General features: G+C 35.4%; 1 protein-coding gene across 2 annotated transcripts in view; it reads right to left on the bottom strand.

Annotated features, from left to right (window-relative positions):
- LOC137400128 (tetratricopeptide repeat protein 13-like) overlaps positions 1-25325 on the bottom strand; it is a 61026-nt gene that overhangs the window by 23471 nt on the left and 12230 nt on the right. For both annotated transcript variants that reach the window (XM_068086441.1, XM_068086442.1), the window contains exons 7-8: positions 7822-7935; positions 3592-3674 (exon numbers count right to left, since the gene is read on the bottom strand). In XM_068086441.1, the coding sequence (XP_067942542.1) occupies positions 3592-3674; positions 7822-7935 (197 nt within the window). The remainder of the gene's footprint in view (positions 1-3591; positions 3675-7821; positions 7936-25325) is intronic.

Genomic DNA, 25325 nt, shown 5'->3' with positions numbered 1-25325 from the left:
TAATAGAAACAAAAGTGATTTCATTATTATTTAATACGTATCTTAGTTTATTTTTGTTTGTTTTTAAAAACTTTCTCAAGTAAATTATACATGTATTTTCATTTTTCAAAAAAGTCACAATCATATTTCATGATTTCAAAATTGACACTTTATTGGAACATGAAAGCAGAAAAATGTCTTCCACCCTAAGTAGTGCATTTCTGTAAGTCATTGGAAGCATAAACAAGAAAGCGAAGTGCAATATATGCTAGAAAGAATCTGCTTATCACCACAGCACATCATCATTACGATATAATTTAATTAATTCTCCTACCGCCCAGAAATCATCACTAGCTGTCGCAGACAATAACTAATACTACTGACTACCGGCACTACTGTCCCCTGTGAGCGTCTATTCTCTAAAGCTGGCAATATTGTATGCAGGAAGAGGGCATCTTTTTATTCAGATAATGTGAATAAACTGTGCTGCCTCAACTCTTGGCTGACTTAATTATAGACTTTCATAGACAGTTTTCATACTCATAATAATTATTACATTGTAACTTATGTACATTGTACATAACATGAACTACTGCTAACAATTGTCTAAAATATAATTAATCTATATGTAGCTGTATTGTTTGTTTTTGAATATGCAGGTTTTTGCTATAATAATTCTAAGATTAATCGAAGATTAACTGGTTCAGACCAGTTATTAATCGTGATCAATTTTTATAATCGTTGCGCAGCTCTAATAATTATACATACACCATAAAACCTCATTTGAGAGCTATGGCACTCTATAGTAAAAGCAAAATAAAGATGGCGTTCAAATGGAGGCTGGCGTGGTATTTTTTAAACAGCTTGTCAAAATTTTTAAAAGATGAGGTTAATTTTTTTACGAGCAAAGCGAATGTCCTTTCTATTTCGCACTCTCCATTGAGTGGAGCGGCATTAACTCTTTTGGATACAATAAATCTGCTAACTTACCTTAAACTTGTCTAAGATCTCTATATAAATGTGTATTGGGAAGCTGAAAAATACTTCTACCAGTTGATATCTATTGCTTTTAGTTGACCTCCTATGATTTTATAGCTTGTGCCCTGCTTTGTAATTTTTTTGAGATTTCAATCTTTTATTTCATTCTAAACATGAAGGCATATTTTCATTTATAGCTACCTATATTTAACAATATTGCATAAAAGCTCATTACACTGATTGATATGTTTCCTACAGTTTGCAGCCAATCTGGCTTTTCATGTGGAATAGAAGAGGAGTTATGAGTGTCGATCCTTTGTAAGCCGAGTTGAGAAAAAGGCAAGGATGCTATTAAATAACATGATAAAAATCTGCAAATTTATAAGTTATATCATGATAATCTATCAAATGCTACAAATATATATTCAAAAACAAGTGACATAAACAAACCATACTTATAATACAAGCAGAAACAAAAATCTGCATTTTTGAAAACAAAATTTGCATTGTTTGCTTGGCCAGTTGCGTTCTGATTATCGATTTCGATGAAATGAACATCTTCTGGCTGTTCAATATCTTCCACAATGTCTTCTGATCTCAAATCTTTTTTTGCAACTGCTGAACTAGTCGATATTAGCGTCCAAACAGTTTTGCAGCAGAGCATAACTTTAATACGTTGCATTTAGCACAAATAATGACAAACTTTTAGCGGGATGAGTGCTAAGCACAAATTTTTGCCTAAAACTAGTCGTTCATCTACTATAATAAATTTAAACCGTTTTTCACATACGTTAAAGTATCAAGACAGCGTGGAACAAGGAGCTACTATTAGCCTGATACAGTTACTAATTATTTCTGTGTCAATGCTTTCAAAATTTAAACAAAAATAACGAAAAGCTTCCAAGGTAGAAATGGATATGACATGAACAGAAATTAAGGAATTGATTATTGTTTATGTAACCAAGTCACTAATAGTACCATTTTGCGGACATTTTTTTACTGATCAAAGAAGCTCAAATTGGCGGTCAAATGAATGTGGCGTTTATTAAAGGGCGGCGCTCTATTTTTCAACCCTTGTCCTATAGTGGTGGTCAAATAGAGGTGGCGGTCAAATAGAGGTGGCGGTCAAATAGAGGTGGCGGTCAAATAGAGGTGACGGTCAAATAGAGGTGGCGGTCACATAGAGGTGGCGGTCAAATAAAGGTGACGATCAAAAAGAGGTGATGGTCAAATAGAGGTGGCGGTCAAATAGAGGTGGCGGTCAAATAGAGGTGGCGGTCAAATAGAGGTGGCTGTCAAATAGAGGTGGCGGTCAATTACAGGTTTGACATTAAATCTCAAAGTTTGTCTCTCATTTGTTTTTGATATTGGCTGTTTATTTTCTATCATTGATGCGTTCAGCTATTGCGATTAAAATCTTGCATTTAAAATTCTCCACTGTAATGGAATTGAACTGGCGACGGTTGCAATTGCAAGTATGCAAACACGCGCACCTAACTACAACGCTAAGAGGGTCTTGTTTGATTTCGCTCATCTGCGGTATCCTTATTCCGATTAGAGCTAAATACGTACATTTTACATGAATTAATATTACCTTCTGCGTTGTTCTTACTTTCAAATGTCTTTAAAAAGTCATTTCAAAATCCATTATTAATTTTTCTTTTTTTGTAATTTTCAACTGTGCCATTTCATAATGAAATGTTCTGTTACAGCGTAACTGTAACAGCACAGTTTCAATCTTCAATTATTCTTGCTATTTCCAATTATTGCAAAGGTTAATTGCTAGAAATTGTAAAAGTAAAAATGTTCAAGCGGGCGTTTTCGAGTAAGAATTGCCTCTACATTCCAACTCAGTTTGGTTAGATAAAATACCCTCGTGCGCTTCACTGATGTATTTAATTTCGATCTCAATTTTACGTTTGTGTCAGTATCGACTATTGAGAGGTACCAATATAGTCGTAATCAAAATTTTGATGGATAGCTTCTGCAGCAACAGCATTTTTATAGCCACTTCTATTTACTCTTTTATATTATTAATTCAGCATATTGATTCAACCTATTATGATTTTGATTGTATTGTATCGGTTCACTTTAACTTTATGCAGTATCAATTCACTTTTCATTGTAGTCATCGTAACAACTCATACTTTACTTAGCCATAACTTGCTAATTATTTCTCATTTAAAAACCTTTACAGTAGTTTTAGTTTTTCTCTTAGTTTATTTGAGCTGCACAAAACACTTTGCTTATGATATGAAGTTTAAAAGCTGGAATGGTGAATGTTGCATATGTTAAATACAAATCTATTTTCTGTGCAAAGACTTTTTGATCACCCGGGCATTCAACTAGTATCAACTATAGCAATGATAGCTAGTGACGACATATTTCCCATATTTTTCTTCTGAGCGATTAAACTGTGACGAAGTTTTGTAGATTTTAATCTTGAAACATTCTGGCAGTCAGATCACCTCAAACATCAAAAACAATCGCAAATGATAAAAAAAATCGATAGTTTCTGATAAATTCTGCTGAAATTTTTGTATAATCTCATCTTTAATGCACGCCATTATTCAAATCGAGAATATCCCTGCTGCAACAAGAAGACGCTGATCAGAATATCGGTAATGGCCTTACTTGTAACACTGGGCTATGCTGACCAGTACATTGGTATCCTTCGTGTTCAGTTCCAGCAATTCTTTATATACAGTGATTGCACTCTGTGGAAACAAAAAGTAAATATGGCATGACCTTGGCCTAGTATGAACTAATATTGATGCCCTGCCAATTAAACACTGTTCATAGCTTTGAAAAAATAAATTTTATTTCCTTGCATTATCTTATGAATGTGTGTCCAGCGGCGACTGAGCAAGCGATAATAGCACAATTGGCTGTCTCTGCGTAATACTCAAAGGTGTAGGTTTATAGACCAATAGTATCCTGTTTCACTATGAGTGTTATAAACTTCCTATAAATAAAAATAATAGTCAAATTTTATATATTGGAAAAAATAAATTTTGATATTTTCTTTTGTAAAATTGACATAAAATTTCAGTAATGCAATATTTTAGAACCCTCAGACAATCATCAAAATATTTAAGCCAGTTTTAATTTGAACTGTATCAAAACTACATTTTTGAATTGCGTTTCCATAGAGGATCGCACACATACACCGTTTTACATTCTATTTTTAAACTTATTTTTGAAAAAACCAATTAAGTGACAAGTCTGAAAAAGAAATATCATTTTGTAAGCAAGCCAGTGTTTACCATTTTTTCGAATACTTGTAAACCATTGCCATTTAAAAAAGCCACTTCTACAATAGAATGTGTGACAGCGAGAAAAGTCTATGAATTTTACAAATACGAATCCAGGACAGACAAGATGACAAACCTTCAACTAAAGTAGCTTCATGATGGAATACTAATAATGGTTTGGCAAACTCGAATTAAAATAGTAGAAGAAATACATAAACAATAAGAATGAAGGTGACCACAGGTTGACTAGGCAATAGTTTACTTATTTTGTTACCCCTCCCTTTGATTAGGTTGAGTGTAAAGACTGTTTTCTTTTAGGAGTAATGAAATCTACAAATGTCAGCTTTTAGACAACAATTACAGTTTTATTTCCTCGTATTATTTCATGAGCGTGCATTCAGAGGTCACTGAGCAATAAATATTAGAATCACCGACTCCTTATCTCTACCCCTTGCTTAATCAAGCTCAAGGAAGTAGTGAATCAGAAACATTTATGACTAGCTAATTTGTACAGCATGAAGTAGTGGCCACAGATCAGAACTGTGGTAATTCATGTCATCATAGCTATCATATTTTCTGGACTAGTTTTGTGTTCTCAACTGTGATCGAAACAAGCACATTTGAAAAATAAAGGGAATACATTTATTTCATTTAGTTTTCGTGAGTCTTCCAATCAAATGCAAGCATGATCAAAATTATTCGGTTTAAAATTTCAGGCTTCAGTTACTTTGGTGGTTTTTCTTAACTGAAACTTTCGATGAGGATAGCTCCATTTGGTCAGCCCTTTTGTATTGATAGTGCTATTTAGCTGTCTAACAGCTCAGCTAATACTGCAGTACTGAACAATAGCAGACCAGCATGTAAGTGATGTCGCGATAAGGCATAGCGTGACGCGCGAGGTGCGTGACGCGCGAGGTGGTGAGGCGATTGACGCACACAGTCATATGAATGCACATCAACTTATAGGTTTGAGTTTTGGCATTTTATGGCTACACCTAATGGAGGCCAAATACTGTAACCAGGAGTTGAAAAACATTCTATTCCAGGTTGTAACTTAAAAAACTTATTCTACCCTAAGACACTTATATTTCGCTAGTATTTAGTTTCGTGAGTAGCTCACAGAGTAAAATTTCGAAGCAACTTAATTTCGCAGCTCTGATGAGTGCAAAAATATAGTGATGTGAAAATAAAAGCAGTGGAACAAACATAATTATATTCCTCAGGTTCGGTTCACCGATAAAAAAAATTTCAATTTGCGACTAGTTTGTAATTGTAAACCGCAGGTAGAATGGTGTGGGCAAGGTCGATAATGCAATTTGATCGCTTGCTGCCATTTGTTTCTTGGACTATCAACAGGCCAGTTTTTACTGGGGCAGCTGGCCGGCTGAACCGCCCCAATTTTTTGGGAATTTTTCACGGTAAGTACAGTCCAACTCGAAAAACTCGCCCTCAGATAAAATGTAACATTTCATCTCAAACACAAGGTCAACTCAAACGGATTTGTTTGGTCAGTTTCAACGCAATGATAAATTTCTTCAGATAACTCGACATCAACATCCTTTATTCGAAAAGTTATTTGCCCAACGGCCATGGACGCGGTTTTTATCGCTGTAGAATGTCACTTCATTCCAAGCCATAGAAACAAACATCAACTTCTAGTAGTTCTTAGGCATCATTATTATCATCATCAGAGGCAAAATATTTTTGTTAACGACTTTTATAAAGGTTTGCAAAAGATTAAGTTTTATCAATCACCCGCTTGGCCGTGTCCCATCGAAAGCGTAAAAGCCTCCGAATGAACTTAAAATAAAATCCGCAAAATTGATCTTTGTTAAAACGCTCAAAAGGAAAAGATGTTTTTTTCTTAGCGTATTAACTGCGGTCATGTTTTGCCTATTTTAATTTAAAAACGTCTCGTCAGTCACATCACTTAAAACAATACAAATCTCAAAAAAATTACAAGTTATTGAAGAGGTGTCAGTGGTGAATCCAAACCTTTCCAGAGCCATGCTGCTTGTGTAGTACTGCGAGTGTCAGTGCATGTGTCTTATTTTCTTTCAACACACGGTGCTCACTGCATTGATTGATGTCCCCAGCAAACGATAACGCTAACTAATGCATGTGCATTGACATCAAAATCCTATCGTTATAAATTATTCCTAATGGGAAAATAATCCTAAATAATTGCAAAATAATAACGTAATAAATTTTGACAGTCAAATTATTTTGTCGGTTTATATTTTAACGATGCTATAGTGGTCGTTGAAAACGTTAAAATAAATGTCCTTGTAAAATTCAATTATACAGTATCAATGAACAAAGCTATTTAGTTTCGCTTTTTCGCTCGTTTGTTATGATAGTTTAGTTTCGCACATGAAACTTTCGCGAGAGGATGACACCGCGAAAACGCGAAAGTTACATGCCGCGAATACATAAGTGTCCTAGGGTAAGTCTCGAGGTTATCCTCTGTATCCTGAAAATCTACTGTTTCTCAAAAGCAAATGGAATCTACAGTTATTAATTTTTGTTTTGTTTGTTTTGTATGCATGCTACTGCATGGGTACAGCATACACTCATATATACATGCTACTACATGGGTACAGCATACACTCATATATACATGCTACTACATGGGTACAGCATACACTCATATATACATGCTACTACATGGGTACAGCATATACTCACATATACATACTACTACATGGGTACAGCATACACTCATATATACATGCTACTACATGGGTACAGCATACACTCATATATACATACTACTACATGGGTACAGCATACACTCATATATACATGCTACTACATGGGTACAGCATACACTCATATATACATACTACTACATGGGTACAACATACACTGATATATACATACTACTACATAAGTACAGCATACACTCATATATACATACTACTACATGGGTACAGCATACACTGATATATACATGCTACTAAATGGGTACAGCATACACTCATATACACATACTACTACATGGGTACAGCATACACTCATATATACATACTACTACATGGGTACAGCATACACTCATATATACATACTACTACATGGGTACAGCATACACTCATATATACATACTACTACATGGGTACAGCATACACTCATATATACATACTACTACATGGGTACAGCATACACTCATATATACATACTATTACATGGGTACAGCATACACTCATATATACATACTACTACATAAGTACAGCATACACTGATATATACATACTACTACATGGGTACAACATACACTCATATATACATGCTACTACATGGGTACAACATACACTCATATATATATATATATATATAAATATATTAAAATTAAAAATTAAAAAAAACTTTATATAAACTGCTACAAGGACACGCCATTCAAACTAACATGTATGCTACTCTGTTTGGACACCACGCAACCTCATATGCGCGTTACTACATCAGGACACCATGCAGCCTTATATGCGTGCTACTACATGGGTACACCACACAACCTCATACCCAAGCTACTACATGGGGACACCATGCAGACTCTCATGCATGTTACTAAACTAGTCCATCACAACTGGTTAAGCAAGAAAATATCACTTACTGGCAACTTTCCTTGGCTATAAAAAATTAGACCAAGTTTTTGCAGTGCACCCTTCTTATCTTCCAGGTCCAACTCTAAGGCTTGCCTGTAACAGTGCTCTGCCAAGTCTAGCTCCTGTGTACATAAACAATCCGTTTGTCACAGAATTTAATGCTTCTAACATTAGCTCTGTTGTAATTGATATGCCATGAAGGGCTGACACTTCAGGAACAGCAAGTACACAATTCCACAAGTTATTAACACTTAGTTAAAGTTGAACAAGATATTTAAATTTAAGTGACTGCACGGATAAAACATTGAAAAGGTGCAACCAAGCAACTTAATTTTTTGTTAATATAAAAATACTTTTATAATACAAATAATTAATAAATAATATAATAAGTTTTATACAAAAAATGTGACCTTTAAGGAAAAACGCAATTTTGTATAAAACCTCGGAGGCAAACACCTGCATGTATGCCTTCGCTATCTGTTACTGGTTTGACCATGAAAAAAGAAAATATTTTTATTGGTAATCCAAATGTAGGTTTTCAAACTGGGATGCTTGTCAACGACTTGAGCCAATGTGGCAGGCCGAGAGCCAATTCAGAGTTAACGTGCAATACTCTTTCGCAACAGGCGAAACATCACAGCAGATAATTTTGAATGCAGATCTTTTGTATCAAGACCAGTGGTTTTTAACCTGTGGTTGATTAAACCCTTGGGGTTTGGTGAGTCCCTGGGGTTTGGTGGAGGTTTCTCATAGGTAACAACAGAAGTCACACCGAGTTGCAAGATCATGTCTTTATTAAAAGATATGTAATTTGTTGTGAGTTCATGCATTGTATTGATTATGTTGTTTAAACATAGGGATGTTAATGCACTGTTCATTTTGTGCACCAGTAAAACATACACGTATGTTTTGAATGTGAACAAAATCATATTTTATTTTTCAATAAAGAAGGTTGAAAGTGCATATGAAACAGGCAGGGTTCATATGTATAAGCATATCGATTATGTGAGCCATAAACCATTGGCATCGACGAAGCTACTAGTCAGAGAGCAGGATAACCCTATCTGTCATAAAAATAATTTCTATTACTTTTTTCACCTTATGCAATATGATGCATGCAAAATATTCTTCAATATTTATATATTGCCTGTTTGCACGTTGCACTCTGTAATCTCGTTACTTATATACTTTCATGTTTAAATTACATCTCATCAATTGGCGGAGGCGTAATAAACAAGCCGATCACTGTTGCCACTGTGACAAGGAATTTCACAGACTGTGATTGGATAATTGAAATACAACGTCATAACCCGCCAGATTGCACAGTAATGGCAGCCCAAACTAGGACCGTGTGTTGGGCGTCCGAGCGACTAACCTCAAGTGATTTAGCAGTTCTATTACCTCAAAAGATAAAAACGGTAACTGAACGCGCTGACCAAACATTTGAAATCATTTACAACTATTGCTAGGTAAGGAAAACTAATTATTTTTTTGATCAAACCGAAGACCTCGTTCATTCACCACGATAGCCATTAATTCATTGAAGATTAAATCAGCCGTCAGCGTAGGTAGCAGTGAAAATTTAAAATCTATCTAATTTGATTACCACAGTAGTTATTATGGATTACATAATTTCTTATAATCAAGCTCTACATTCTAATAAGCCTTACTAACGGAAAAAAGCCGATAATCTAAAGTTTTTATGAGATGTAGAGCACCATCTAAAAACAGTCAGATAGGTTCATAGAAACCCTATTAAAGTCATCGGAGCAACTCGCAGTGTTTGACGTATGCAAATACTACACTGAATGCTTGATGAAGATTGTTAGTGAGTCGAAATAACATAGAGCTTCTCAAGTTGCAAAGAATCTCAAACCCCTGAACAAACTAAGGTGAGATGATAGCAAACTGTTTTACTTAATACTTCGATAAATAATCAAACGATTCATCAATTGAAGATTAAATGCATTGCTTCATTGAAAATCTTGCGTTTCCTTCACCTAATCATGCTTTCCAAAACAAAACAGCTTCTTGCTAGAGTATTGTTTGTCGGTGTCTACTGCAGTCAGCTGGATCAATGAGTGATAAGTGTTGATTATAATGAATCATTGTCAAACTTCTCAGTCCATATTTTACATATTGGTTATAAACTATACAATAAACCACTTTCTGTCATATGTATTGACACTCAGTGTATTATACACTCAGTGGCTTAATTCACTTTGTTTAATTTTTTTAGGCTAAGAAGGCAGCACTACATAACATTGTTAGCTACTTAGATTATTTGGCTTCATAAATACATGTAAAATACCTCTTGTGTATTTTTTGAATAAACCAGTAATATTGGAGTATTTGTTATACAGCATGCCTCTGCTGATCATTATTAAGACTTATCTCGCCTATTTACAAAATTGTAGACTGTATTGCTCTTTAAAACGTCAAGCCAATTTCAAGACAACGTGTAGTACCTTCATGCAACTGTATGATTATTATGTAACTGATGTTTTGGTTAGTTTTAAATCTTTATATAGTGTCATGCAGAACTTATACTGTATTATTGTGTTATTACATTATATTCTGGTGTATTGTATTATAATAATTGCATTATGTTGTATTGTATTGAACTGCGTTGCATTAAATTGTTTTATATGATTTATGTGTGGCATTATGTTGTGCGATATTAAATATTAATACATATTTCGTTGTATTTTAATCTATCGAGTTATATTGTATTATTATTATAGTGCTCACATATCAATTATTACCTTACAAAAGTGTGCGATGTATGAGTTAACTAAATATTGCTGTGGTGAGAGCTGAAGGGTGTACTTCTATTCTTCTCATGTAGGGCTATGCACATTGCTTACACATCAAAATCAGTCTTGTACCTCTTTCTATTTTCAAGTTGTAAATTTATACCTTCAAGATTTGCTAGATCGTTCTTTCTGATAGGTTATAATGGATAAATATTGCACCATAAACGTAAGCTCTTATATGTCTTTATGACAATTTTGTACTCATTGTATGTAATGGATGTGATTCTTTACTTTGTAGTCAGCCGCCAGGAACTCAATATAACAGACATTTCTCATCATCATCGTATCCACTGGTCTGCCAGGAACGCTCTTCATACTCTTCACAATGGGACCTGTACAACTACTGATTGACCGGCTATGCTGTATACCTCATTGGGTACACTGGTTGTGACGCAGACAAACTAATGAATTTAATGTTTGATATTTTAAATTAAATTATTATATTGCTGAGCGACTCATGACAAGCATAAAGTATTTATTATGCTTCTCTCAGTACTTTCCGTTGGTACATGTCATTTCTTTTTTATTTAACTGACAATTATATGCGAAATTTCTTGCTTACTTTTAGATTTATTGTACGGGTAGTGTGCAAAAACAATATTGGTGCAGTATGTTCGATGACAACTAACTTTATGGAGAATAATCAATATCATAGGACTTTGTATGTGTATTTTGATACATTGTATGATTATTATATAGCATGTTTACCCATGTACACAGTCTGTTTATCATGGTACATCGAAAACACTCAATTGATTCTAGAAAGCATATTGCAAAGTATTTAATCAAACTATTAAATAGAATCTTAAAGCTCATCATCACTGTCTATATGATTACCATCTTCAACCTCATCGTTCATTTCATTGCTGCAGTCTACACAGACACTTGTGCAAGGTAAAGATGCAGTTTTGCATCATCATCGGCTTTCACATCTACTATTTTTGCATGAGCAACTAGTCCAATGGACAAACTGCCTGGGAATAGCTCTGTGTCCATCAGGAAACCACTGCACAGAAATCTCATCGTCTTCTTTACTCCAGCCGAGATTTGTGGGACAAGCTGCATGATTAGTAGGAGACCAGATCATCAAATTCACACGAACAAAACAACAAGATACAATGGAATATTTAACCACATCACATGTAAAATCTGGTCTGTGATGAAATCTGTTAGTTAGAATTTATTATCAGTCAATAGTGATTGAATCATCATATTAATATGGACATCGTTCTTGATATTCAACGACAATGAAATAATGGTTATCGTGGTGAACGAACGAGGTCTTCGGTTTGATCATGAAAATAATTAGTTCTGCTTTCCTAGCAATAGTTGTAAATAGTTCCAGATGGTTGAACTTATAATGGTCAACACGTTCAGTTACCGTTTTTATCAGTTGAGGTGATAAAACTACTAAATCACTTGAGGTTAGTCGCTCGGGCACGCAACACAAGGTCCTAGTTTTGGCCGCTATTACTAAGCAAACTGGCGGATTATGACGTTTTATTTCAATTATCCAATCACAGTTTGTGAAATTCCTTGTCACAATGGCAACAGTGATCGGCTTGTTTATTACGCCTCCGCCATTTGATGAGATGTAATTTAAGCATGAAAGTATATAAGTAACGAGGTTACAGAGTGCAACGTTCAAACAGGCAACATATAAATATTGAAGAATCTTTTACACGCATCATATTGCATAAGTTGAGAAAAATAATAACAACTCACAATTGAGTTACTCTGCTCCTAGACTATACGTGGGTACGTCGGAAAAGTTTGCAACTGTTAAAATTTGCCGATATTTCGCCGAGCATTGACAACCGCCTTTTCAACGTGAACCATTTCGGCAATAGTAATTCGTGGTCACGAATAGCGTGACTTATTTATTTCCGTTTATGATAGTTGCTGTGAGACTAGTATTTGATTCGAACATGCGAAAACAGAGGTTTCTTCACGAAAAGTTACAAAGAAAAGTGAGAACACTACATCACGAAGTATTTGCTGATGCAAACACGAATGGGTTTGTGATAGCGTGAACATTGTTACCATCGACAATAACCAAACTATTGTGGCATTAGCGCCGAGATATGACGATATAGTTTGAAACAACGTTAAGCCATTTATATTGTAATACATTGTGCTTGTGTTGCGGAGCTGTCACGAATACTGTTCGAGCATTACCAGATAATTGCCAGTTGGGTTTGCAAGTGAAAACATTCCCAGGGAAGCTAGAACTTTTTGGTTCTTATGCTTATTTTACTAAGATGGTGACAACTTTCCTGAGGCAGCAATAAATACTAACAGGTCGAAAGAGTTGTGTGTGATATTTAGTAAGGATAAAAACTGATACTTTCAAATGAAGACTTTTCCAACTGCTGAACCTATATTCCTAACTTGATGGAAGTTTATTTTTTTGAGCTGACTTGAAAAGTTTTAATCCAGCGAATTACACTTCTGACAGTGTTCAATGTTTCTCATGGTCGACCATTAAGAAACAATGATTTTGAATGTCTCAATGTGTAGTTGCATTTATGGTCACAAAAAATTCCATGTAGCAAATAAGTTTGCGTATTGCTAAAATTCAACCAAGATATTATACAAAAATCTTATTTCAATATGTAAACATGTAGAACTTATGATAATTTTTCATGCCATATTTGACAGCCTGACTGCTCATAAATATTTTTAGGAAATGATTACCGTAAAACCTCTATTTGAACGCCACCTTGATTTGAACGCCACCTCTATTTGAACGCCACTATAGAAAAAAGGCTGAAAAATAGAGTGCCACCCTTTAATTGAACGCTACTTCTATTTGACCGCCACTATTTGACATTCTTGATCTTTATGAACCTATAACAGCAAGTGATCGGTAGAAAAGTGTTCACAAAATGGTACTATTAATGATTCAGTCACACCAATAACAATTAATTCTTTAGTTGTTTCTATTCGGAGTTTCTATTATCAAAGTTTGTTTTCTAACTTCAAAGCTTTACTCATTTATTACAGCTTTGAAAGCAACACCATAGAAATTATTAATAACTGTATCAGGCTAATAATAGGAGTTACTTGTTTGACTCAGTCTTGATACTTCAACTTGTAGAAAAATGACTTGTGCTTAATGCACATGCGGCTGAAAGTTTATCACTATTTCCGTGAAAAGCATTGCATAAAAGTTTTGCTCAGCTAAAAATAGTTTGAATGTTAATATCGACTAGTTTAGCAGTTCAGAAGAAATGGGGCCAGCCGCCACTGTGGAAGGTATTGAACCGTCAGAAGATGAAATGGTTCCAAACAAAAGCAACAATCAGAACGCAAACGGTGCAAATATTTTTGGTTCAAAATTGTTAATTTTGTTTAGCCATTTATTGTAAGTATAAAGATTTTTATACTTTTAAAATGGTTGTAGATGTAGGCTGTACACTTAGACTCTTACAAGCATGAAATCATTTAGCTGCCAAAGAGATGATTTCATATGTTTTTATGGTCATTTCAGCAATAAAACATGTACCGTACAACCTTTAATTGTACGTCATGGCGCTCTAATAGAGGTGGCGTTCAATTAGAGGTTTTTTGGTACATGTGGTGATCAAACAATTTCCTATTGTTTACACTAAAGCTGTCTTGCTTGTTTTGTTGTTGCTGCCCTCGTTATTGTCATTTTTCTTCCAGGTACGCCATAATTCATTGGACCGGAGTATGGTTCCAGGTCTGGTGGGACCAATATGAGGGTAACAACTAAATACATATCTTTGATTTTTGCTTGATATTTATTTTACCTGCACTCACCCAGGTCAGTCTGGCTTTGTTAAAGTTGAACTTACAACAAAATTCCCATTACAGTTATTTGGTCTCAAAATATTCACTATGTTTTACTCTGCTGTGTTGTAGGTGCAAAATATGTGAAAATGTGATTACAAGCTCTTAAAAGCTCAAAAACGAAAAGCCGCCGTAGATTGGAATCAGTTTATTTCTCTGACATGGTCATTACATTTGGTTATTGTTTTGTCACATGATGTTCTCACGTGAATTCAAAGGCCAATAAAAGGTTCAATACAAAACTTCTCGTAGCACTAGTTTATGACAAACACTTTGGGTTTTACCGAAGACCTCGTATCAAATATAGATGCTCGCTACTTTACAGTTTTGCTTCGACTTGGTCTAATCATCTAGTCGTAATCTGATCATGTGACCCAATATTTTGCAAATAATTTCTGCAGGACTTTTCGATTATCACAGGTGACCAACAGGCTCGTCATGATTATCAGACAATGATATGTACTCCTTTGAGCAAAGGTTGAAAAATTCAACGAATTTTTATGGTAAGTTATAAGATATCAGTGCTGAAAGTGACAGCATTACAATGACGATAAAATAGACGCGTAAGAACAATAGACATGGTTTTATTGAATGTGTGAAATATATTTGTGAAAATATTTCGACGAATGAGGTTGCGCGAAAGTGTAAACAGAAGCCATCTTGTACAACTACATCCCATTCTAATCTACGGCTGTTTTGTGATGGTGGCGATTAACTGTTCGTTTTTGAGCTTTTAGGAGCTTGTAATCACATTTCCACATATTTTGCACCTACAACACTGCGGAGTAAGACATGGTGAATCTTTTGATAGCAAATAACTGTAATGTGAATTTTGTTGCAAGTCAACCTTTAACTATTCAAGAAACTGATATGAACAAACCAGGCAGAATGTCATTGTTTTTTACAAACTTCATTTAACATTTTATATATTTTTTTTATATATTTTTATTGTATTTATCAAGTACTTTCAATAAAGTGCTAACAAGGAGTCAAAAGGTATGTGTGTTTTATTTCCTCTGTCTTTTGTTTATAAACTAGTGATCATTGAATGATGCAATGTTGAATGTTTACACAAGTATCAACTGCTTGATTGACCTAATTTGCTTGAAGAATAGCTGTGTAATGTCTTGGCTCGATCGCTTATTATTATCAATTACTTGTTACATAGTACTGCTGTTTATTATTTTAGTACTTGGCATAGTAATTTTATATTTTTAGACTTCATGGTGTTAGTGTTTGTCATCGTAATAAAGTAATAAAGAAATGTCCAGTAACTGCATCATCATCAGTAAAGTTCTACGGCAGAAGTCCTAGTAATTTTAAAAGTTCAAAGCAAAATTGTATAATAAGTAGAGTTTGTTCATGTCAATTGTTCTTCAATATATATTTGTGGCATCGATTATTATTATTATATAAGTTATAAATTTGCAGATTTATAGCATTTTGTTTGATAGCATCATTGTGGATATTTAAACTGGGCATACAATGAATCGATGCTCATAACTCCTTTTCTATTGCACATAAAAGCCAGTTTTGGCTGCAAACTGTAGCAAACATTAACGAGAGCAACAAGCTTTCATGCAACATTGTTAAATATAGTTATAAAATAAAAGCATGCCTTCAAATTTAGAAAGAAATCAAAAATTGAAAGCTCCAACAAAAAAATTGCAACGCAGACTACAAAATCATCTTAAGTTAATTGCAAGCAATAGGCATGAACTGGTAGAGATATTTCTCAGCTTCCCAATGTACATTTATTTAGAGATCCGAGACAAGTTGAAGGAGAGCTACAGCAGATTTCTTGCATACAAAAGAGTTAATGTCGCTCCACCAAAGGAGAAAACAAAATATAGGCGACATTCACTTCACCTGTAAAAGGGTTAAGTTTATCGTCCTGAAATTTTGACAAGCAATTTGAAAAGTACAATGCCACCCTTTAAATGAACGTCACCTCTAATAAAGCACCAATATAGGGCATGGTTGAAAAATAGAGCGCCATGGCATTCAAATAAAGGTTTTACGGTAGGCTATGTAGGTTTAAGCCATTTGTTGCCGTGCTATAAAGGTACGGCTACACGTAACCATTTTTTCATTGATTCTGACCGAAATCACGAAATGAATGAAAAGAACAAAATTATTCGGCCAGAATTCACAAAATAGTCTGAGCTGTGCATTTACACCGAAATCGTCGACGAAACGCTTTTAATTGGCTAAACAAATCATTAGCGAGTACGATTCTAACAGCTTTTACAATTTATATAGTCCAAGACACATATTACGACACACAATAAAAGTACGACTGCAATTCAAAATAGTACATACGATGCAACTGCATAGATTGCGCTATTGTTGGTTTTTATCGTTTGGACACTATGGCTACAAATCATTTCTTTTTTAATAATAACCATTTCTTTTTAGCAGCAAAAGTTCCGTTGTAGAAAGAGTTGCCATCTTTAGCACGATCAAATCAATTGCATCGTATTTGCTATAGAAAATCGCGTTAGTATTTTTTTGCCTGTCGCGTTATGTGCCTTGGACTATATAAATTGCGAAAGCAGCTAGAATTGTGCTCGCTAATAGTTTGTTTAGCCAATTAAAAGCGTTTCGTCTACGATTTCGGTGTGCATGCACAGCTCAGACAATTCTGTGAATTTCGGCCAAATAATTCTGTATCTTTCGTTCATTTCGGGATTTCGATCAGAATGAACGAAAAAGTTTAAAATCATACCATTCATGTATGATTTTAAAAAACTTAGAAACTAAAAAGCAAAAACTCACATTTTTGTTCTCAAGCGTAGTAGACTGATGGTAGTTCATTAGTTCTGGTCTTCGTAACAACAATGAAAGTAGGTTCAGCAAGCAACCAAGGTAAGCAAGGAAGGAAATCTGGAAACTGGTTAAGTATGTCTGGAGTGTGACCAAGAAGGTCTGAACACAACCAAATATCTACCAGTATGTTGAAAAGATGTAGATCGCTGCAGAGCATCGTTAACATTTAAGTACATTTACAGACTATGAGAGCACACCTTTATTTCTGTTGACATTAATACCACTAGGAATGAATCACTTTGATAGAATTGACAGGCGGCGTTTTAAACATTCCGATCACATATTTTTATAGCCATTTCTACCAGCTTTGTTCATTTGAGCCAAGACAATAGCTTCACTTATCTAATGCCAGCTATAGGATAAGCGGCGACAATGCAGTGTATCATGAACATTCCTGGTACATCGCTGAGCTATTACTGCCATTACACTGCCTGCTTTGACAAACTATTGCCATTATTTGAATCTCTTTATTATGTGTGTAAAGTTTTAAATGATAAAATGAACATACATAAAAGAATGAAAGCATGGAACTTAGATGAAAAGCCAGCAGCTATTGAAGCAAGGATTCGGCTAGTTTACTAAGTCTTACAGGATCGAAGAAAGAGATGATGACAACTGCATGTATATTGCTACATGGATTGCTTGAAGTGAGCTACACTGAAACCAGTAAACGAAATGCTCCATGCAAAATTTTCTTTCTGGAACTACCCTAAGCGCTCCAACCACCTGATGCTTTTTAAAACAGGCATACCACTAATGGGTCACTCAAGATATAAGAAATCGTGTGGCATAGTGTCTGCTTTTTAGGTTATAAGGTAGTTTTATTGATGACTGCGTGCCACTTTTTGTAAACATTCACAATCAAAGGACTAGGGTATCCATCGCCCCAAAAGTAGTAAAGACAACTATAGCAAACAAGTTAAAGCTATCGACTGCAATGTCTAATCTTCATAAGCCATTAGCGCAATCGAGAGATATTCTTGTAGCAACAGTAACACCTCGATGAAGATAAGGAAGGCAGAGGCTGAAAGCTTCATGCAATTATGTGAATTACTAAATGACTACTAATGATTTACTTCTCTGATTACTAAATGAATTACCTTCTCTGATTATGTTATGTACTTTACAGAGACCGCTATAAAAATATATTCCAAAATATATTTTTGAGCATTCCATAAGCAAGCCACCGGCTTGGTCTTGGAATTAAACTCCAATGAGTTATTCACAGGGAAGGTGCTAAGAAAGAATAGTTTACCTTTACCGTGTAGGATGTACTGAACCCCTAACAGTTTTACAAGTGCTTTAATCGAACCCTTCTCTATTGAAGACTGAGAACTGTACATTAACATCACGTGTTCAAAGCGCAAAACCAATACAATGCATGAACTTACAATAAATTATCTATCTTCTCATAAACATGACTTTGCAAACCGGTGTGATTTGCGCTATCAACTTTGAAACACCCACTTTTATGTTTAAATTCCGACGAAACCCTGAGATTGACTCACCAAACCCATAGGGCTCAATCGAGGCCATTACTAAGAATCATTTTCAGTAGGAAACTTTCCAGTTGATGAATGTTATGCTTAGATTAGACTGGCTTACTTTATATCACTCTAGTACAATGCTTTACTAGCTATGACCACTATCTGTTGTATATTGATAACCTGACTTCACTAGTTTGAATCACTACCCCTTATAATCTGACTCCATTAATTAGCTTTAGTTTGAACAAATCATTATTAACAAATGAATTATTTTCTGTATAGCATATTTAATGCTTTTAATATATTTTCCAAATGGTTAATTGGGTTACGAATAAGAATGCAGACAATGGAATGTTTATTAGAATGCAAACAATGGAATCAGGTGATAGTAACGCAGTAACAATGACACAACTGTCCATGTTCGATGTGGACATATGTGGTAGTTCATTGCAAATTTTGATTGCATCAGTTGAGATACGCGGCTTCAAAATGGCATTTCACATGCTTCAGTTTAGTAGCTGAGTAGGGACGACCCCTCCTGCCCCATTCTCGTTTGCATGCCATCATTACTCAGAAGATAATAATGGCAACTACAGGGCGCTTATCAGTACTTGGTCCATTTAACTTGGTTATGTAACATATACTGTAAAACCTCTATTTTAACGCCTAGGCCTGTATTTTTTAACCCTTCTCCTATTGTGGCGTTTTACTAGAGGTGATGTTAAAATAAAAGATGGAGCTGTATTTTTCGACTAGCTCGTCAGAATTTGTGAGATAAATTTAACCCTTTTATGGGCAAAGCAATACTAATGTCGCCTATATTTGCACTCTCCTTCCGGCAGAGCGATATCGGCTTTTTTTGCGACGAAGTAGGCCACATGTATCAGACCGAGTTAAACAAAAAGCCACCATTAGGCGGATACAGTTATAAATTATTTTAATGGTGTCGCTTTAAAGCTGGAAAAAAACTGTAAAGCTTTTGGAGTTGAAAAACAGAATTTGATACGCCATAACAATGGCTGCTACTACATTGTAGAGTGAACTTGAAGAATATTCTCATCGTGCATCAAATCTCTTCAAAGTCTTCATAGCAGATTATAAACCAGATTATGGATGAATCTGACAACAAAGAATCGGATTTAGACCATGGTGATTTGAAAACAGGGTATAGTTCTGAAGATTGTGACAATCGATCTTCTCAAGTATACCGCCACTAAAACCATGGCAGCGGTTTTAGTGGAGGTATACCCATTAGTATAGTTATTGTAAGTATTGTTATAATTATTATACAGTGGACCCTCACCATACGGTTTTATTTGATTCTAGTGTTCGCTTCGAAACTCAAAGATTTCGTATAGAGGGGTATAGAAACCTATAGGAAATATCTAATGTACCGTACTTTTCGGACAATAAACCGCACCCTTATATAAGCCGCATCTGCTTCATTTTCCAAAAACAATAATAAAACAATACATAAGCCGCACCTTTGTATAGGCCGCAGAACTCATGACGGTGCTTTGTAACACGACAGCAACTTTGCTATTTAAAACGGAACAGTGCCTAACGGCACTGTTTCGTATTAATCGACGCTTTTTAACCTAGTGCCTAACGAAACAGTACCGTTAGGCATTGTTTCGTATTTTCTTTCACCGCTAGAGGCGCACTAACCGGCGATTCTGGTTAATGCGCCCTAGCGATGAAAGAAAAAGCCACAGAATAGCCGCACCATTACATAAGCCGCATGGCTCAAATCGTCAGAAAAAAGTAGCTGCTAATAGTCCGAAAAGTACGGTAAACACCCCTGGGTAAGCATCATCAAAATTTTATACAAGTACTGCACATATTAGAAATTAGTAACAAAATAATATGTTAACTTTATAGTAACTATAATTACCTACAGTAACTTTAGTGTATTTAGTGGCTATGATCTGCAATAAAATGTAAAGTTACAATGTAATATATGCAGTACGGAGCATAGGGAGTTCTTACTTTCGAGGCAGACGCATAAAATAAACATTGAGTTTAACTTAAATGAATTTAGCCTACTAAACACATATCTAAAGCAAAGTTTTAGTACAAATTTTTAACTATTTTACTAAACTTCAACTTTTTAATCGCTAAAATTTTATCACATATTTGTTTCCGGTTTCGTTATCACAATAACCAATAACGCCGTATTCAACGAGATTGAGCATTGTACCTCTTTCATTCGTTTTTAGAGGAATTTCGGCGAATAACAATTTTCATATTCATTATTCTGGCGTAATCAGCACACTGACTGCCAAATTTGAATTTTGGGAGAAGTTTTTGTTGATTTTGTATGGGAAAAATATTTCGTAAGGAAAAGGCGAAAAAATCGTATAACAAGGTCACCGTAACTCGAGGATGCACTGTAACATTATTAATACAATTTTGTAGAAATGATTAGTACGATCATTTCTACTGATCACCTGCTATTATGGTTTGTAAAGATCAAAGAATGTCAAAGTGGCTATCATATAGAAGAGGCACTCTAGTGAAGAGTGGCGCTGTATTTTTCAAGCCCTCTGTAGCGGAGTTCTATAATTAGAGGTGGTATTCAAATAAAGGTGACATTTGAATAGAGGTTTTTACGGTATCATATACATATTTCTTGCCATGGTTTCGGATAAAAATAAAAACACGATAATAATATTGTCCATAAAATATCTTTTTGAGTTGACCTCGAGGAGAGTTCACCAAATGGCTGAGACAACAATGCTTTGTGTCTGTCATAAACACTGATCAAGCACAATAATGCAAAAATATTACAAGTGATTCAATGAGGAAATTCTTCTAATTAGAATAAAACCTGCTAATTAAAATAAATTAGAATAAAATGATGATTTTAGCAAAGTTAGCAAAGCTAAAATCATCATTGCAGAATGTATGCACTTCAGCTCTGTCTCATCTTTGTGAAACGCAGAGCAATGACTACTGAAAATATACGGTAGTTATCTTTGTCAAATGAACGCTTGAAACCGCATGTGACAAGATATTTCTCTAGCTAGCTTAGAAAAAAGGTTGTTCATAGGAGAAAGTCAGCTATGAAATACCTGTTCAAAGAATCGACCGAAGATGATCTGGCAATCACTGAGTAATAATTGTAAAAATTCCAAATTTTAAATTTCAGTTTTTTTTATTTTGATGGTAAGACTAAAACTAGAAGGGAAACGTGATATAAAAGCCCACATTTCACAGCCCATGCTCGCAACTTTGGCGCAGCTTCTATGTGTCCGCCACAGATGTTAATTTGGTGTTCAGCAACGCATGAGCAACTTTATGATGTCCTATCAACGATAGTATGAAGGACAATCATAAACTTACATTTGAGCAAAACCGATTTATGCGTGATCAAGGTAATTTTAGCTATAGCGGCTAATTGAGGTATTTCCAAATATTGCAGGCTACAATATCAATATCAGCACACCCAACTCTAACACGCACTAGGCGTAGCTGTGCAATATTTTACTGCATAGTCAGTTGTAAACCCCTGCTCAACACCTTCATGCACTTATTACACATGTGCTGAGCTGTATTGCTTAAAACTTAACCAAGAGACACTCAATGAGGCATCTTCAACAGTAGCCTGTCTTGACAAACTGTTGTTTTTGCGGAGTTTTCCCCCGTCGAGCGGGCGAGCAACACAACAGCTTGTCACAAGACGTACTGCACCTGATGCATCAGCTGCACTTATAGAAGTTGTTCTCTTCCGTCTATACAGCTTGGTTGCGATGTTATGTCGGTCGCTCCATTGGTAATCATAACGAATTTCGCGTAAAAATATATGTAGAAAAAAAAGAGATTACAACGTTTAACCAGCGACCAGTCTCTGCGGGAAACTTTACTAGAACTTGAGAACTTAGGCAGCAACAGCGACTAAACATGTCGTTATTTGTACACTCAGTCAGTTTTATTTCTATTTTTGTATCAGTCAGTTTTATTTGTTCTTATGGATTTTATTTTCAATTTATTTTATTCTTAAGTTCTACTAAAGTTTACAACAGAGACTGGTCGCTGGTTATCAGTTGTAATCTTATTTTTTTCTACATACATTTTTGCGCGAAATTTGTTATGATTACCAATGGAGCGACTGCCATAACATCGCAACAAAGCCACATAGACGGAAGAGAACAACTTCCTATAAGTTCAGCTGATGCATCGAGTGCAACACGTCTTGTGACAAGCTGTTGTGTTGCTCACCCGCTCAACGGGGGTCAACTCCGCAAAAACAACAGTTTGTCAAGACAAGCTACTTCAACAGTGAAAGCTACAATACAATGCTCATCCAGGTTATGGCAGATAAGCAGTCGAGCGGATTACGTTGAACAGCACTGACGCATAACAGTCACATCTAAACAACCATTGCACCACTTCCCCCTAAAATACCATCTGTACCCTCCCCACTGAAGCGTACCGATGCTACATGCCATAACTTTGCCATAACATATACCTTTGTGCTGTTATGTTTACCCTTTGGCCTTGTGTTCTAATAAATCAGATAATTGCAAGATAAAGGGTAGAGTTCACAGCTAGTAGGGCAATGTAGTAAACTGATACCATATAATGCCAGGCTAATTTAGGCATGATGTTCAGCATTCAAATTGAGCGCGAATGACTCGATTCAGTTGCAGGCTTTTGACTGCTACTTTCAATGATATGTTTCGACGCCAGGGGCTTCAGTTTGTTTGCTGAGAAGCCCTCCACTACATACTACAGCAAAGGTTTTCACGATAACAGTAATAACCTCACAGAAGTGTCTGTTGTAAGGAAGTAATGACAAGCCTTCATAAATAGTATATAGTACTGCCTGGCAATCTTTTGGTAATTTAGTCTATGCTAAGGCAGAAGGCAGTAAAATGCTGTCTCAAAAAGCTGCGACTAACAGCTTTCTTGGACCTCATCTAAATCTGTATTAAAACTGGATAACAGGAGAAGCTCTACTATATGTGATCCACTTGCTCAGATGCCATACTTCCGTAAACATACAGAACTGCTAGATTTAGAACTGCCAAACTCAACCTCTCTTGCAGTCAGTCGAGACAACTAAAACTATGTCTATGGTTGTGGCTTGTACATTTGCCATTTGGGTTGCGATCTCAGAAACCATGGTTAAGTCACAAATCACGAAATTGAGTTATCCAACTTTGAAGCTGCACTAGCTGAATTTATAAATTTGGTAACGATTTTTGCAACCCGTACATCCGGACCAATCAAAGAGTGATCTTTCTGAGTCTGAAGTCAGTTTAGCCAATAGAAATTTCCTACCCTTAAAATAACCCTCTTAAAACTGTTGCTACGCTAAGCATGAAGTACCAAAAGATGGCGTCCGGTAAAATTAATCGATTCTTTTTTGATGATTTTAAATACAACTCTGACATTTCGGACATTTCTAATGAGTACAGTCATACTTCAACTTACGAGCTTAATGCGTTCCGAGACTGAGCTCGTATGTCAATTTACTCGCATGTTGGTGCAATTTATTTATATATAGAACAATTAAATATATATTTATTGGTTTCCATACTCTGTAAGATGCAAATAAAACACTCAAAACAAGATATTGTAACAGAAAGAACATGTTGGTTATTGTCCTAACTTACCACAGGCTTTCAAAAAGCAACAAATAAAAAAAATGCAAGGAAATGTGTTAAATTAAAATGTAAAATTAAATACATACAATAGCAGCTAACGCTAGCATTTGCCAGAGAGAGATATATAAGTTATCCTTCATTACAACAGTTGACTTTGATAAATTTGGATTTTATCAAAGTCTTAAAAGACAAACTTAGAAGCAAATCTAAAAGCAAACTTGCATTTTCAACTTGAAGTAATTAAAATTTCTTCGGCGTTCATAGTTTGAAGTTTCTCGCTAGTTAGCTAATTTTTCCTTTGTTTCGCTTTCACGACTAGCCGGCCGTTTTACGATGAACCTATCTAAGGACGTTTGCCTTTGTCGCCCTTTCAACATGTCGCGATTAGGACGAACACAGGTGTCGTCACAAAGGGTTAATGCACGACCACTAGCCAACTTGTCCGAATGTCTATTTTTATAGTTTTGATAGATAGCAACGGCCTTTTCAAATAGCATCGTTTCAGTTACGCTGTCACCGGCCAATTGTTTATCTTATATCCAATGCCTGAGCGGTCTCTCCATCAGCGGTCGTGAAGATCCTCGCGCCGTTTAGAAACTACGGTTAGTACTTTTGCGAGCTAAATGCCCTGAATATAATCCTTCTGTTTAATAATTGTGGATGTATTTCTGTCATATTGTTGAGCTAGCTCAATCATGCATACACATTTCACATATTTTTCAATAATTTTCCGTTTAATATCAATTGTTATCATTTGCTTTTTCTTTGCATTATTTTTCATTTTACTGGCAAACTTTCGGTCTACGCACAGTACTTTTAATTCACATAATTCTGCACTGAAAAGCGTGCACAAAAACACGGTACAAAAGTATAACCTGTGCAGTTGAAAATACAGATTGATGCTGTTGTCATAAAACACCTCCGGCATACTTGGCAATTGACTCACGTGCTC

The sequence above is a fragment of the Watersipora subatra genome, chromosome 7 (genome assembly GCF_963576615.1).
Source record: "Watersipora subatra chromosome 7, tzWatSuba1.1, whole genome shotgun sequence".
In the NCBI taxonomy this organism is placed as follows: domain Eukaryota; kingdom Metazoa; phylum Bryozoa; class Gymnolaemata; order Cheilostomatida; family Watersiporidae; genus Watersipora; species Watersipora subatra.
The sequence above is the reverse complement of the archived record's forward strand: the minus strand, read 5'-3'. Positions and strand labels throughout refer to the sequence as shown.